General features: G+C 37.5%; 1 protein-coding gene across 1 annotated transcript in view; it reads right to left on the reverse strand.

The window, feature by feature from the left end:
* LOC115428136 (voltage-dependent T-type calcium channel subunit alpha-1I-like) overlaps nt 1-17864 on the reverse strand; it is a 432180-nt gene that overhangs the window by 309441 nt on the left and 104875 nt on the right. The window contains 2 exon segments of the mRNA XM_030146986.1: nt 2099-2191; nt 5249-5566. Coding sequence (XP_030002846.1) covers nt 2099-2191; nt 5249-5566 — 411 coding nt within the window.

Raw genomic sequence — 17864 nt, forward strand, 5'->3', positions numbered from 1 at the left:
AGTCCACTCCCCCTACAGGTGTATAAGTCCACTCCCCCTACAGCAGGTGTATAAGTCCACTCCCCCTACAGCAGGTGTATAAGTCCACTCCCCCTACAGCAGGTGTATAAGTCCACTCCCCCTACAGCAGGTGTATAAGTCCACTCCCTCTACAGGTGTATAAGTCCACTCCCCCTACAGCAGGTGTATAAGTCCACTCCCCCTACAGCAGGTGTATAAGTCCACTCCCCCTACAGGTGTATAAGTCCACTCCCCCTACAGGTGTATAAGACCACTCCCCCTACAGCAGGTGTATAAGTCCACTCCCCCTACAGGTGTATAAGACCACTCCCCCTACAGGTGTATAAGACCACTCCCCCTACAGCAGGTGTATAAGTCCACTCCCCCTACAGGTGTATAAGTCCACTCCCCCTACAGCAGGTGTATAAGTCCACTCCCCCTACAGGTGTATAAGTCCACTCCCCCTACAGGTGTATAAGTCCACTCCCCCTACAGCAGGTGTATAAGTCCACTCCCCCTACAGCAGGTGTATAAGTCCACTCCCCCTACAGGTGTATAAGTCCACTCCCCCTACAGCAGGTGTATAAGTCCACTCCCCCTACAGGTGTATAAGTCCACTCCCCCTACAGGTGTATAAGACCACTCCCCCTACAGCAGGTGTATAAGTCCACTCCCCCTACAGGTGTATAAGTCCACTCCCCCTACAGCAGGTGTATAAGTCCACTCCCCCTACAGGTGTATAAGTCCACTCCCCCTACAGCAGGTGTATAAGTCCACTCCCCCTACAGGTGCATAAGTCCACTCCCCCTACAGCAGGTGTATAAGTCCACTCCCCCTACAGGTGTATAAGTCCACTCCCCCTACAGGTGTATAAGACCACTCCCCCTACAGCAGGTGTATAAGTCCACTCCCCCTACAGCAGGTGTATAAGTCCACTCCCCCTACAGGTGTATAAGTCCACTCCCCCTACAGGTGTATAAGACCACTCCCCCTACAGCAGGTGTATAAGTCCACTCCCCCTACAGCAGGTGTATAAGTCCACTCCCCCTACAGCAGGTGTATAAGTCCACTCCCCCTACAGGTGTATAAGACCACTCCCCCTACAGGTGTATAAGTCCACTCCCCCTACAGCAGGTGTATAAGTCCACTCCCCCTACAGCAGGTGTATAAGTCCACTCCCCCTACAGGTGTATAAGACCACTCCCCCTACAGGTGTATAAGACCACTCCCCCTACAGCAGGTGTATAAGTCCACTCCCCCTACAGGTGTATAAGTCCACTCCCCCTACAGCAGGTGTATAAGTCCACTCCCCCTACAGCAGGTGTATAAGTCCACTCCCCCTACAGGTGTATAAGACCACTCCCCCTACAGCAGGTGTATAAGTCCACTCCCCCTACAGGTGTATAAGTCCACTCCCCCTACAGGCGTATAAGTCCACTCCCCCTACAGGTGTATAAGTCCACTCCCCCTACAGGTGTGTAAGTCCACTCCCCCTACAGGTGTATAAGTCCACTCCCCCTACAGGTGTGTAAGTCCACTCCCCCTACAGGTGTATAAGTCCACTCCCCCTACAGGTGTATAAGTCCACTCCCCTACAGGTGTGTAAGTCCACTCCCCCTACAGGTGTATAAGTCCACTCCCCCTACAGGTGTATAAGTCCACTTCCCTCTACACGGTTGTTAATGGTCTAGTATTTATGCAGGACAAGGCACTTATAAGTGCCTATTTGGAGGAAAAATTCTATGAATATTTCTGATAATCTGATCTGCTCAGAGCTCATATTTAATGTACTATCACTGTACTATTATGATTATGTTATAATGACATAACAGGAGTTGTGACCTACAGCTACCTCAGTAATCGTGTGTTCACTTCAGTTACTCCTAACTTCAGAAATGACCCAACCCTCTGACAATATCAGCTCGTGTGTTTTCAGATGACTGCCCCTTCTGGTGACAAAGTGAAAAACAGTGTATGACAAGTATTATAGCGGTAAAAATAAACCAGTTACATCATCCAGTGTTTCAGGTCAACTTTTACAACCCGACTAGCTCTAAACACACCTTTGTAAGTGTGCATGTGTGTTGTTCAAACTCACAATGATTAGCAGGATGAAGTAGATGAAGTTGTAGAAGGAGTGAGCGTCCATCACATAATACATGATTTCCACCCAGCCCTCCAGGGTGATCACCTGCAATTAAAGAGAAAAAGATGATGACCAACAGTCAATAAACAAACTGTCTGTGAGATTCACAACATACGGATCAGAAGTTATTCACAGTTCTTTTCCTTATTTTGTGACTGGCATTCAGAAAAACTCAATAATGGACTAACAAAGTCTACATAAGGGGTCTCAAACATTCCAAAACCAGCTTACAAAAAGATCCAATCTGGCCCATGGGATGAATTAAAAATCAAAGGTGTCAAACTCATATTAGGTCAGGTTCCACATTCAGACCAATATGATCTAAAGTAAAATTATATCATAATAACCTACAGTGATAACTCTATTTTTCTAGGTTCTAGGGTCAACTGGACTAGTTTTGTCTCAAAAGAGCAAAACTAGAACCTCGAAGAACCACCAAGAAGAACAATGACCTGGGTAAATGAGAACTTGAATGAGAAATTGCTGTTATTTTTGTTCCAAACTTCAAATTTTTACAATAATATCCTCCTGAGACCCAGCAAAGCATTTTTGTCCTCTGCAGGGGACAAGAATTTCACAGCTTTACTTACAAAAAAAAAAAACAACAAAAAACACTGTGCACTGCAAAAGACATTCCATAAAAAAAGAAAAAAGAAAGAATCTGAAAAAAAACCAACAAAAAAACAAAACAAAACATTGTATTATGCTGGATCCAATCAAGGCAATTCTTTAATGTTAATCAAGGCATAATATTGCTAACATTGCAATTATTTTTCTTACAAATTTAAATTTTTTCAGGTTATTCACATGTTTTTTGTTGAAGGATAGTTTGTAAATGTTTTTTATAATTTAATGTTTTTTTATTGCACTAAAACAAACTGAAAAAGTTGTCATTATTTATAGGTTATGATGCCTTTACTTTCCTGGTCCAGCCCATTTGATCCAGTTGGGCTGAATGTGGCCCCTGGAAGAAATGAGTTTGACACCCGCTTCACACAAAATGCATTCAGTGACCACATTCTCCAAAATCCATCTTTTCTCATCCATACAGCACATTTCTCAGCTTTCAAAACATCTGCAGTAACTGTATTAAAGTAAATGTCAGTCTGAGGAGAAAAGTGACAATAGAATGAAAACATAATCATTAAAAAACACAACTGCTATTTCAGTTGGAAGCTTCCGGAACTGTCCCGCAGAGACAAAAGGAGACGGTTTCAGAAGGATTTCGCCTCCGAAACAATGGATCAAGTGACGCAGATTGGTGAGAAAAGAAAAACGGCAGGAAGTGGGACATGGTGTGGAAGACACACAAGAGGTTGATCAAAGTCATTCTGAGAACTGTGCAAAAGGGGTTTGACGGCTGTGGGATTGGAACTGTTTGGCCAAGATGGTGGTCGTGTAAAGAAATGACTGGAAATGTGCGAAACAAAACTTTATTTTCAACTGTTTTACATGTGCTCACACATTGTTGTTCATCAACAGCAGTCTGTGTCTATATTCCAGCTTCTTATTTTTAGTTATTTGTAGTCATTTTTAGTTTGTTTTGTTGTAGACAGAGCCTCAATGAACTATACAAACCACAAAAATACTCAAAACATGACAAAAACATGACAAAACACACTAGTAGAACACTCCAAAACAGCATTATCACTATTATATAAAATTATTTACAAGAATTCATCACAAACCAGAGAAATACTCAACAAAAAACAGAAAAATACTCAACAAAAACATGACAAAACACACTAGCAGAACATCCAAAACAGCATTATCACTATTATTTACTAGAATTCAAGGTAAAACACCGCTAAAACCTCACTAAAACGCTGCTAATAGTATTAAAAATCTTCTCTCTCTCTCTCACCGACTACACTCTGCTGCTGTCTGCGCTGCTCACTCTCACTGAGGGTTTGACGGCTGTGGGATTGGAACTGTTTGGCCAAGACGGTGGTCGTGCAGAGAAATGACTGTACTATTGATCAATCATAGAGAAAAAGTCTAATACAGCCTGCAGTTTTTGTGCACTGGGACACACACACTATGGACACATAAGACTCATCAAAATGACTGCATAAGTTGATCTGAACTGTTGTCTCCGACACCAAACCGTACCGTTACTCGAATGACCGTAACTCTTGAACCGCTTCAGTTATCGACTAAATTCAAATGGCATCTGAAAGCTGAGACTCGGAGCTTTTGATTCCAGTAGAGGTCTGCATTTGCTGAAAGGGAGGGGTGTAAGTAAGCAGAGCAGACAGCAGCACAGTGCAGTCAGTGAGAGAGAGATGGAAGACTTTTATTACTTTTAGCAGCATTTTAGTGGTGTTTTGCGAAGAATTCTTGTAAATAATTGTATATAATAGTGATAATGCTGTTTTGGAGTGTTCTACTTGTGTGTTTAGTCATGTTTTTGTCAAGTTTTGAGGATTTTTCCAGTTCGTATAGTTCATTGAGGCTCTGTCTACAAAAAGACAAACTAAAAATGACAACAAATAACGAAAAATAAGAAGCTGTAATATGGACACACTGTTGTCGACAAAAAACAGTGTTTGAGCAGCACATGTAAAACAGTTGAAAGTAAAGTTTTGTTATACTCATTTACAGATGATTCAGATTCAGATTCACACTACTTCTGAATACTACTACTTCAGACTACTAGTTGTTGATTAATAATAAATATGATAAAATTCCAAGTGTGATTTTATTTTTTACTGTAACGCTGTTATCATCCTACTATATAATGCTCATTTTGGCCCCGCCCCGTGTCCCATCGATGTGTGATCGTTGTGTGATCGATGTTGCACCACGGGAGGGCGTACGGGTACAATTCTGCTGTTGCACCATGGGAGGGCGCTATTGTACAATGACACCACGGGTACAATGCCGCTAGTACATATAATATGGAAAATTAATGGAGAGATATTGAAAGTTAAGTTCTTCCCGGAAAAAATGTGCAAAAGAATTGGCAAAAAAGACATTTTCTGACACTTTTACTGCAAAAAAAAAAAAAAAAAAAGGAAATTTCGATGGCCTGTTATAATGGAAGTCCATTAAAGGGTTAATATGAGTGCAATACCAGTTGAATGGTGTAGAACGTTTTACCTGAAAGATCACAATCCAAGCATATGCGATGTTGTCAAAGTTGATGGCTCCTTTGTGGGGGTTGGTGTAGCCCGTGTGGCACCTGGTGTAGTACTGGTTCCAGTTGACGCACAGCCCCGCCACGCTGACGCTGCCGTTGGCCAGGGGTTCGGGGCTCAAGCCCAGGGACTGGCGGTAAAGGGCGTCGTCTTTGTCCAGGCAGCACGCCCTGCCTCCTTCGCGGCGAGCGGGGACGTCGGAGCACGCCATGATGCCGTTGTCCACCGGCAACGAGCAGATGAAGGGCCGCTCATCATCCTCATCAGCCATGTAGTAAGGCTTAGGCAGACTGATGCCTGTAGTACTGAAACCCAAGACAGGGACAAATGAGACGATTTAGAGTAGAGTAGAATAGAATAGAAAAGAATAGAACAGAATAGAAAAGAAAAGAAAAGAAAAGAATAGAATAGAATAGAATAGAATAGAATAGAATAGAATAGAATAGAACAGTAGAATAGCATAGAATAGCATAGAATAGAATAGAACAGTAGAATAGCATAGAATAGAATAGAATAGAATAGAACAGTAGAATAGCATAGAATAGCATAGAATAGAATAGAACAGTAGAATAGCATAGAATAGCATAGAATAGAATAGAACAGTAGAATAGCATAGAATAGAATAGAATAGAATAGAACAGTAGAATAGCATAGAATAGCATAGAATAGAATAGAACAGTAGAATAGCATAGAATAGAATAGAATAGAATAGAACAGTAGAATAGCATAGAATAGAATAGCATAGAATAGAATAGAATAGAATAGAATAGAATAGCATAGAATAGAATAGAATAGAATAGAACAGTAGAATAGCATAGAATAGAATAGAATAGAATAGAATAGAACAGTAGAATAGCATAGAATAGAATAGAATAGAATAGAATAGAATAGAATAGAATAGAATAGAATAGAATAGAATAGAAGAGTTGTTTTGTTTTCTTATAATCTGTTTCATTTGCAAACACCATAAGTAGGATTATTTTGTTTTGTTGCATATTGGAAATAAACTAATAGTTTGTAAAAGTAAACATTTTCATGGAATTTGACCTTTTTACACTAAAACAGAGAGAATTTTGGAGTTGTCATCATTTACAGGTTATTATGATAGTATTTTACTGGTTCCAATCAACTTGAAATCATACTTACCTGTATGTGGAACCTGAACTACTATGATTTTCACATCCTTATTGTTAACATATTCAGTGTAATTTTTGCATTTCATAAATTTAACCCATGAGTTGGATCGGAGCCTTTGGCGGCCAGCTTTTGACACTCTGGCCTTAAAATGTGAACGTGTTCTTGCAAATATTCAAAATGGAAAAAATCTGCCTACTCTATCAGAATCCAGAGGGCTAAATTTTATCATATTTGAGACAAATGGATCAAGTCTGTATCCTCTAGCAGCCCAGAATTTGTATCACTCCTCTAAAAATGTCCTCTTCTTCATCATCTCCCTGTATTTTTTCTTTGTTTTATGTAGTTTCTGCATAAACATGTAATGTTTAAAGAACCCAGAGGTATTGTAACGCTATGATTGTTTTTTATGTGAAAAATACCAGACTGTAAGTATCCAGTTCATATGCTAATTTTTTATTTATTTATTTTTTTACGCTTTTGTATGTCTAAAATAAGAAATACAAAAAGGACTCTGATAGATAAAATATGCATGAATGGTAATGTTGAAGATATTTTGTCAACTTTTCATATACAAACAAAATTTAAAAATATATAAATGTGCTTCTGCGTGCCATAGGGACATTAGTAGCAATAATAAAACTGCTTGGTCTTCCTGGCTATTTTCATCACTGCGGTAGAAGCTGAAACATATAATGACCACAGAGAGACAGAGATGAGTGGATGAGAGTGGCAGAGTGAGTCAGCCGGACGCTCACAGATATGATTATATTTGTAAAAATGGTCAAATGGAAGGAAAATGACACTGGAGGCACACACACAGAGGAGAGCGGTAGGATGGGAGATGTAGAGAGCGGCACAAATATGTGTCGGAGGCTGACAGGTAAACTGGCAGGTGCTTTATGGGTCCTCCATGTCTGCTGTGGCGTCATTTGACTGTTTTTATGTCGTGTCTGACATTGTGGGATGTGGACAGGACACACCAGTGGAAACTACATCCTGTCTACAGCTGCAAGAAAATACCAGTTCCATGATATTTCATTTCACGATACTGTATCAGTATTAAATAGTACTGGATGTATATTTTTAGGTATCTATTCAAATGCAGACAAGGCTTCATTTTTGTCTTTTGGTTGTCATTTTTGTTTATGTTTTTGGGGAATCCTGCAAGTTCTTTTATTTCTATATTCACAGGGGTATTTTACAGGTCATTCATGTATTTTTTTTTTCTTTTACTGATAAAACTGTTTTGTTAAATAAGTTATTTCAAGCATCCTAAAAGCACTTGTGACTGTCTGAAAGAGGCAGATGTTAGTCACTTTGTTGGAAGTGAACAAAAATACTGTTTGGATGTTGGATGATTCAGAGACTGTACACAATGCATTCATGACACAAAAAAATAAAATATGAACATTTGAGCAGGATCTTCAACTGTAATATCTATAAAACAGAATTTTATTTATCTGTGTATGTGTGTTTTGTACTGATAAAACTGGATGTTATATCTTTATTTATCCAAATCCTGCACCTAAGTACTTACAGAGCAAAGTTTTATGATATAGCATTAGATCCTTCTGTTCCAATAAAAATTTTAGTATTTGCACATATTTCTGGTGTAATTAATTTTTTTCTGGAAATAAAAACCCTTGTTAACAGTATTGTGATGTACATTTTTTTTGTTTTTCTTTATCACTGTACTGCACTTTATGTCTCATGTACTGTATGCACTGTATTATTTATTTCATATCTGCCAGTGTAGATGCATAAGTGTGTGTGTGTGTGTGTGTGTGTGTGTGTGTGTGTGTGTGAATGACTAATGAAGAGTATTTTAATTTCATTATATTGTACAATGCAATGACAATAAATTATCCTAATATCATAATCTATGGTATGAGGATCCCAGTGTTGTGGTTGGTATGGTGTCGCCGTACACACCCCTCATCCTGTCCTATGTCAGCTCCTGCCCTCTCTCTTGCCTCACAGGCTTAGAAAACGCATTACAGTGCAACCTTGAACCGCTCAAAGGAACACAAACTGCTTTAATTATTTCTTTTCTGCTTTAATTGGTGTGTAAAAGCCCTTAAAGGGAGGCAGACGACTCCTGCACAGCAAAATGTGACAGCAATCTGGACGGTAAATGAACAGAGTAATTCCTCCAAAGGCTCTGCAGTATCTACCACACTGAGTGGGAGGTTCAACTTAACCTTTTGCGTTCAAAGATGCTGGAGAAAACTAGGAGACAAGAGGGACTCTATTACAGAAGACTCTCAGGGAAAAAGAAAAAGCTAGTCTGGAACACAAACAGAATAATGCAAAGAAGAAATTAAAATATAAGTGTGAGGGAACACTGTGGAATGGACAAAAAAAAATGAAATAAAATGTAAATTATAGTGATGTGAAAGTTTTATGGATCGCTTAAACATTCATGCATGACGTCCATATCTGTGGACACAGTTTAAGTTCACTTTCCGAAGGGTTAAAGGTAATATTCTCCAAACCACATGGGGGCAGTCTCTACAGACCCTCAGCTGTACAATGAAAAAGTAAAATAAAGAATAAAGTGAACCTCCTCTGGCACAGTACTGTGGCACAAAATATCAGTTTGTCTATTGCCACAGACTAATCAAATGTTCGCATTTGTACTAGAGCCAATCAGGGATACTGTTACATGAACTCATTTGACTTTTTTTTTTCTTTTTTACTCATTCTCCTCTTGTTGCCTCAGTACTGTGGTGATATATGGCATATTCTTCAGTTCATTCTTTTGTGCATTTTGCTACCACAGTACTGTGGCAAATGATGGAAGAGACAACAAATTGGTGATAGCACAGAATAGGAATTATTGTTGTAAATACTCTATATCTTGTTTTATGGTGTTCTTTGCTCTGGAGGCTGGAGAAGGTGGGCGGAGCTATATGTTAGATGCAGTAGTGTAACTTCAATTCTGCGTCAGTTCAGTAATGTGGTCCTGTGGAATTCTGCACTCTGAATGTCGTCCCAGTGGCTGATTTATATCAATGTCAGATTTACCTGCACCCCCGTTTGAAAATCTTAAGAAAAAAAAAAAAAAAAAACATTTGAAAAGATACTCCGACCGGGAATTGAACCCAAGTCTTCCACACTGCAGACCAATATGTTAGTGACTATGTGATTGCCTCTGTACTTTTTCAGGATGTAAGTTACCAGACTAGACATGATATAACGAGGGAGCAGATTGGCTCTGTGGTAATAGACAAACGGATATTTTGTGCCACAGTACTGTGTCAATAGCCACTTTGAATTTTTTTACAAAATGCATCTGAAAAAACTGTTGCATCATGATGTTTCCAATTATTTAATTTAATTTATTCAATATAAAAAAAGACAAAACTTGTACTTTCCTGGGTCTCAGGAGGATAAATATCTTCTTAATAAAACCATATTCTTTAAAATACTCAAAATGCACTTCAACTAGGAATGCAAATTATTGATTAATCCATTAATAATTAGTTGGCTGACCTTATCGATTGATTAATGATTAATTGATAAGTGGCAATTTTCCTGAGAACCTGAATTTCTCTTTTGATAGGGTCTACAAGAATAAAAGCTAAATATTGTTTCTATACTTCATGAAAAAAACATGTCATATTCCTTAATAACTGATTTATTGAACCATTAGATACAGAACAGACAATGACATTTGTGGAGTCGAACTAAAGGAATTCTGCAGAGAAATAAAATAAAATCAATGGATCTGAAGAGGGGCAGTTTAGAAGAAATGGGCATTTATGAGATTGCATCACTGACATGATGGAGGGAGATTTCAGCGGAGATGCTATTTACATCCCTAATTTCAACCTTAGCCTCATTTTGAGAAATAAAATCAATCTAAAAAAATCTAGATACTTTTTTCATACATGAAAGGGTTAAAGGACTCAGTGCTAGACATGTTAATATCAAACTCTTCTGTCCAAACCTACTGAGCCTCTGCGACAGGTTTTACCGGTGAAGTACATCTACTCAGTTTTTTTACAGAAAGCAAAAATAAACAGGATTCAGGAATAAAATATATAAACTTACAGGTTTTGTCTTTCTTTTACTGTTGAAGCAACAAAAAAACACAAACAAATGACGACTCAGAGTACGCTAATCAATACAACATGATACCGTAAACCCATGGAATAAATAACTACAGCCGTATAACATTACACTGTATATAAAATGTAGATATAAATAGGCTTGTAAAGGACGGGGTTGGTTTTTCAGGTCCTCATCCACATCACAAACGGCGCCACCATAGGAAAATATCAACCTGATGAAGTCAAATACATTCTGTCCTCATCTTCCTCCTCGTTTCCCAAACATCTGATCTTCCCTGACGTCTTTAGGCTCAGAGCGACGGTGAAAGTAGTTTATGTGAGTGGTTTCCAGTGTGTGTTGTCAGTTTTCCTCATATTATATAAATCTGCATCTTGAATACAGTGGTTTTCTCAGTGGTTGTATGAGTTCAGTGTCTAATGCAGTGGTTACAAAATATTTTCAGCTCAAGAACCAAAGAGTTAGTCGATATCCCCTCTAGACCCAGATTTATAAGTTAAGTAAAGATGAGGTAAGTTAAGATAAGTGACATTTTATTGTCATGTGTTCAGTAAATAAACAGTTCTCCCTGTACAATGAAAATCTTACTTTGCCGTCCACACACTGAGTACCAAAAGAATGTCAGATGTATAAATATGTATAATGTAAGATGCTGCGGCTGCTCTTAGGCCTGTGCTGTGTGGGTCAACCTAACTTGACGTGGCTCTGGTGTGAATGGTTCAGTGCAGCTCTACTTAATTATGACTGGCTGTTCTTCTGTCTGTGAAAACATGGATGAATGAAGTCTATCAAAATTGTGTCATGTCTTATGTTTCTATCAAGGAAAAGTTATGACGCCATATATATCATGACTGTTTTATCGTCCAGCCCTAGTATAAATTATGTATTTTCCTATATTTAATTCACTGATCATGATGATGTTCATGAAAATTCTGAGTAAATTCAAAGTTGATTATATCAAAACAGAAAAATGAAAAAAAAAAAAAAAAAGGGATTTTTTTTCAGCAAAGATATTGATAACTGAATGTAGCAACAACTGTGTCCATCCACTGTCACTGATCCAACTCCATGGGTTTGACTGGTGAATCAATGTTGGAGAAGATGGTGGTGTTTCCATGGTAACTACGGAGCCTCTGAACGTCCAAATGGGTCATATCTGATGACCATGAAAAGATGAAGAACTGTATTTTACGCCAATTATTGACATGTATTGATAGGATTAGTGGATCAACAGGTATTAAACAGTTTAGATCAGTAGAAGGTTTGGGTCTTTATGGGTTAAGCCAGTGTTTTTCAACCGTGAGGTCGCCTGGAATTTCTAGTAACTGATTAAAAAAAATACGAATAAAAAATGTTTTAATGATTCAACATATATTTCATTACAATTAAAACACCACACACTTTTACAAAATAAAAAACCCAGTTCAAATAAAATGCAGGATATAATATCTGAGAGGGCAGATCCTGATTAACCGATCATGTGACCGGTGCGTTACTACACTTCAACCTGCCCGGACACAGACGCAGTCCGAAAACCAGGCTGAACAGAAAATGGCCCCGATAAAACATCTAAGAGAAACTGAGAAGCACACACCAAAAAGGACATTATAGGCTAAATGTCGTCTAAAATTAACCTTTATTTGCAACATAGTATAGAAAACTATTACATGATTCAAAACAAATTAATTTTAGCAAAAAAAAAAAAAAAAAAAAAAAAAAAGGCTATGTGTCGAATGTCTGGAGTCGCCAGAAATTTGTGATGTTAAAATGGGGTCACGAACCAAAAAAGGCTGAAAAGCACTGGGTTAGGGCATTGTTACATAAGCTAAAGTTCCGATTCTTTTGCCGAATCTTTCACTGTCATCGATGAGTAAAAACGGTTAAGAAAAGAAATGTGAATTCAAAGAGGAAGAGAAAGGAAGAACGTCACTAAATACAAGTGACTAAATGTGAAAACGGAAAAAAAATCCAGCAATGACTGTTTGATCACGCACTGTCATTAGAAAAAGAGCAAGGTTAGAGGCTGAGACAGAGACTAGTGGAGGTGTGTGTGATCTCACTTTAATCCACAAGTGGTTTCTATTTAAAGGGCAGACTGGAGAAAGAGATACAGATTACATTTGACCTGGTATTTGAGAAGGTGTCTTGCAGCAGCGCAGTCAGGACTAGTGCGTCCTCAGTCAATCTAAGCCTTTGTGCTGCTCTGTGTCTTTTCCACTGACTCACTCTGTCTGCTTTGTGCTCTTCTGACTATAAGCTATTACTGAGCTCACTGACCTGAGGACGTCTGCAGCTTCTCTGCATCGCTTAAGTTTACAGCCTTTACCATCAGCCTAATGATAATGAGGAAGGAGGAAAAAGGAGGGGAAGAGAAAAAAAGCCTGTCACTTCTACTGTATTTGGTATTATTGACTTTGAAGTTTTTTCTTCTCTTTTTTTCCTTTTTCTTTCTTTCTTCTTTTCCCTTAATCTTCTTTCTGTACCATTATTTAAAAAAAAGCCTTTACTGATTTCTTGTTTTGTATACTCACATCCTTTGACCCTTTTCCTTATTAAACTGTCTGTTTTGTTTTCATTCCCTCTTCTGTCTCCACCTGAATACGCCCAACCCACACAAAATAATCAGAAACTAGAAACACTCTCAGACAGCACAGACCTCCACCAAGCCAGATCATTCCACCCCCAAAATGGAATCATTTATTCCTTGTGCCAGTATCAACATTTCCTGAAAATTTCATCCAAATCTGTCCATAATTTTTGGAGTTATCTTGCTAACAGACAAACCCTGATGAAAACATAACCTCTGCCATTTCTTTGTGGAGGTAATAATCACACACACACACACACACACACACACACAAACTCATCTGTAGATAGCCCTCTGTACACACCTGTCCTGGTTTTGCTTAATCCCTTCCCTCCCCTTCGGATCCCCATTAGCTGTACCATAGCTACAGCTATTCTTCCTGGGGCTCTTACAATAATCTTTACAACTAGTCAATGTAAATTACATACGATATAACAGTGTTTTTCAACCTTGGGGTCTGGACCCCACTAGCAGTCGCCTGGAATTCAAATGGGGTCGCCTGAAATTTATAGTAATTGATAAAAAATTAAGAAAAACTTCCAATCCCAATCCATAACAGACAAACTGTGGTTGTGAAACTGCAGCACTGTGGTTGTGTTTGTGTCACATGTTCACTGTGGTCAGTTTCAGATGCTGCAGCTCTTTCATCATTCATAGTTTCAGTTCTAGTTTGTTCAGTATTAATTGTCCTCCTTGTAAATCCCAGCTGGACTGACTGGACAGATCCTGACCTTTAATCTACACCTGGATTTACTGCCTCTGTCCACAATAAGAGACATTATATAGACTAAATGTCCACAATAATACACATTATATAGACTAAATGTCCACAATAATACACATTATATAGACTAAATGTCCACAATAAGAGACATTATATAGACTAAATGTCCACAATAATACACATTATATAGACTAAATGTCCACAATAAGAGACATTATATAGACTAAATGTCCACAATAAGAGACATTATATAGACTAAATGTCCACAATAACAGACATTATACAGACTAAATGTCCACAATAAGAGACATTATATAGACTAAATGTCCACAATAACAGACATTATATAGACTAAATGTCCACAATAATACACATTATATAGACTAAATGTCCACAATAATACACATTATATAGACTAAATGTCCACAATAATAGACATTATATAGACTAAATGTCCACAATAATAGACATTATATAGACTAAATGTCCACAATAAGAGACATTATATAGACTAAATGTCCACAATAATACACATTATATAGACTAAATGTCCACAATAATAGACATTATATAGACTAAATGTCCACAATAATACACATTATATAGACTAAATATCCACAATAACAGACATTATATAGACTAAATGTCCACAATAATAGACATTATATAGACTAAATGTCCACAATAACAGACATTATATAGACTAAATGTCCACAATAAGAGACGTTATATAGACTAAATGTCCACAATAATAGACGTTATATAGACTAAATGTCCACAATAATAGACATTATACAGACTAAATGTCCACAATAACAGACATTATATAGACTAAATGTCCACAATAACAGACATTATATAGACTAAATGTCCACAATAATACACATTATATAGACTAAATGTCCACAATAACAGACATTATATAGACTAAATGTCCACAATAATAGACATTATATAGACTAAATGTCCACAATAATAGACATTATATAGACTAAATGTCCACAATAACAGACATTATATAGACTAAATGTCCACAATAACAGACATTATATAGACTAAATGTCCACAATAATTGACATTATATAGACTAAATGTCCACAATAATAGACATTATATAGACTAAATGTCCACAATAATAGACATTATATAGACTAAATGTCCTCTAAAATTAACCTGTATTTGCAACATAGTATAGCAAACTATTACATGATATAAAGCAAATTAATTTTAGCAAAAAAAATGTCTTAGTTCTGGGGTCGTCAGAAATTTATGATGTTAAAATGGAACTTGGGAACCACTGCAATATAATCACACAAAACGATTTTTCACATACAACATAACATGAAAGAAAATACATAACAGACAAAGTACAGACGTGACAGCTCCTTCAGGTCAGCAGTGGTATAGTATATACAGTACATACATTCAGTTAGCACAGCTATCAATCATTTATGGTCAATAGATGCTTCTAGGGATGTAACGATAACCGGTATAATGATAAACTGCGGTCAAATTCCCAGTGGTTAGTATTACCGTTTAAACTCTAATTATCATAATAACCGTGTTTGATTACCACACTTTGAAAAGTCAGAGAGAGAGAGAGACCTCTGTTCTATCTATGAAAAAGAAACGTAAACAACTCAAACTTGATCTGGAAAATGGTCAAATAGTGGCTATAAGGTGTCATCTTTCATGCATATTTGTAAGTTTGACGTTTACATGGTAATATTTGAATGTTTCTGCCAACAATGTGCATTGTGTTGTTATTTGTTTGTTTTTTTGTTCAGTTTTTTTTTTTTAAATACAACTTTATTAAATTATTTCAGTGTGTGTATCAGTACTTTTTGAACATTTTGAGCACGATTTCAACAATACCGCGATAACAATGATAACCGTAATGATTTTGGTCACAATAACCATGATATGAAATTTTCATATCGTTACATCCCTAGATGCTTCTTGACTAACTTCTTGAATTTCATTTTACAGTTTTCTTGTGTCATGTGTCTATGAACTCTTCTGTCTTGTCTGGCGTCTATGGACTTGTATCCCTTGGAGTCTATGAAGTAGTATGCCAGATGTTTTGTCTTGTATTTTTTTTGTTACCCCTGTCACAATGTTTGCCTAGCACTAATAAAAAAAAAAAATTAAAAAAAAAAACTTGCACTAAAGGGGAAAAAAAAAAAAAGTTAACAGCCTTACACAGTTTGTTCCACGACATCAGCCCAGTCTAGACGACATGTCCACAGTTACATTATGGCAGAACATTATGGCTCATGAAGTCCATGAAATTTCAATGCAAATGGGCCCATAATGATTTGTGGTCCTAGGAAAGCAGTCACGGAACTGGCTCAACGTTAGAAAGCTTCTGTATTGGACAATAAATGTGTGGTTCAATTTCAGTTCAGTTGACTGGATGTACTCAGTTGAAATTGGGAAGGACAGATGGAAAACCACCTGATTGCTTCATGATGTTTGCACTAGTCGGCTCTTTATTTCTGATTACTTATGCTCAATGTAATAATACACAGAAAATGATTCGCTTACATGAGTTCGTATAAAGAAAAATGATGGACTCTATATGGGAATAACCCTTGTGTGTGTGTTACAGTCGGTGTGTCATGCTCAGCGGTAGAAAACTGAAGATGGAATCTGGAAACTTTGTGAACTGAAAGGCAGTGACCTCAGCTCCAAAGTGAAGCCACTGCAGAGACATCTAGTAGTGTAATACCACTGATGGCCACTAGATGGTGGCTCCAAAACACCCTGGATCAAGTAGACTTCCCTCTGAAAACACTGAAAATTTGTGTGTTCCGCCAAGTGTCTTCTACTTCGATTGTCTCCCATGGACGCACCGTATCAGACTAAACAACACCTGGAAGATCCGGACCATTTTTTCAGGTGTCATGTCATCCTCCTTCACAGTAACGCGTTTGCTGCCTCTGAATAACACACCATTATCGCAGAATGCGTTCGACAGAATACTAGCAAAGCTACGACTGTCCAGCTCAACACACAAAGTCAGGAACTTCTGGGTCATAACAAATCGGATGTCAAAAATGTCAACATGAAACCCCACATTTGGTCCATTTACTTATTTCCAATTTTTAATTTGTACGCACAATCGAAAGAATGAAAAACAACTCGGTTTTTGATTTTTGATTTGTACATGAATAATGAAATAACGAGTCATTTTTTCATTTTCCAATTGTGGATTTTCAAATTGAATATGAAAAGAACAAATGATACACAGATTGAACTTGTCATCATCATCCCAGGATTTTTCTGGAAATGAAAGTAGTCGTACTATGTTTGGAGATTCTGTGTTATGTCGTATGAATCACTGGTGACAGATCACAAAAACTACAAGGCAAAGGTAATATTTGTTCGCTATATCCTAGAAAGAAAATAACAAGAAATAAACATGTGCAGCTCTACGTGTGAATCAGTGAGTGTTTTTTGTTTTGCATAGAATGAGATGTGGTTATTCAAATTATAGTAATTTGCCATCTCAGTGACATTTCCATCCAACTCCTGCACACTGGCCCTTTAAAAACTGGATTTATTTTCTGTCGCCTATGCATCATTTTTAAAGCAAAGAAAATGTTTTCATCTATTTCTTCAGTATTCTCATTTGGTTCGGCTGTTGTTTGTTGGCATTTTGTGTGTTTTTGAGGAAGAGCCTGTATTAGAGCGACTGTCAGTGAAGATGCAAAGCGTTTATTTGGCCTTTGGTGCAGGTACACGGGGATTTGTTGTGCATAGCACTCAGAGTCAGCAAATAAAGTGGAAAGAGGGAGAAATATTCAACAACAGAACAAAGCTATAACCATAAACCATACACATACAACCATAAAAATAGAAGACTATACAGAGTGGGCACGATAAAAAACCTCAGACATATTTATTGTACAAAGACTTAAAGTGACTGCACTGTGTACTGTCTGTATGTGTGAACCTGATATGGTTTCCCTTTGCCTTCTGGGGCTTTTTCAGCTAAGATAAGATAAGATAAGGTACGATTTATTTGCCATTTGTACACATTCAGGTACACAG

This window comes from Sphaeramia orbicularis, chromosome 1, assembly GCF_902148855.1.
Source record: "Sphaeramia orbicularis chromosome 1, fSphaOr1.1, whole genome shotgun sequence".
Classification (NCBI taxonomy): Eukaryota; Metazoa; Chordata; class Actinopteri; order Kurtiformes; family Apogonidae; genus Sphaeramia; species Sphaeramia orbicularis.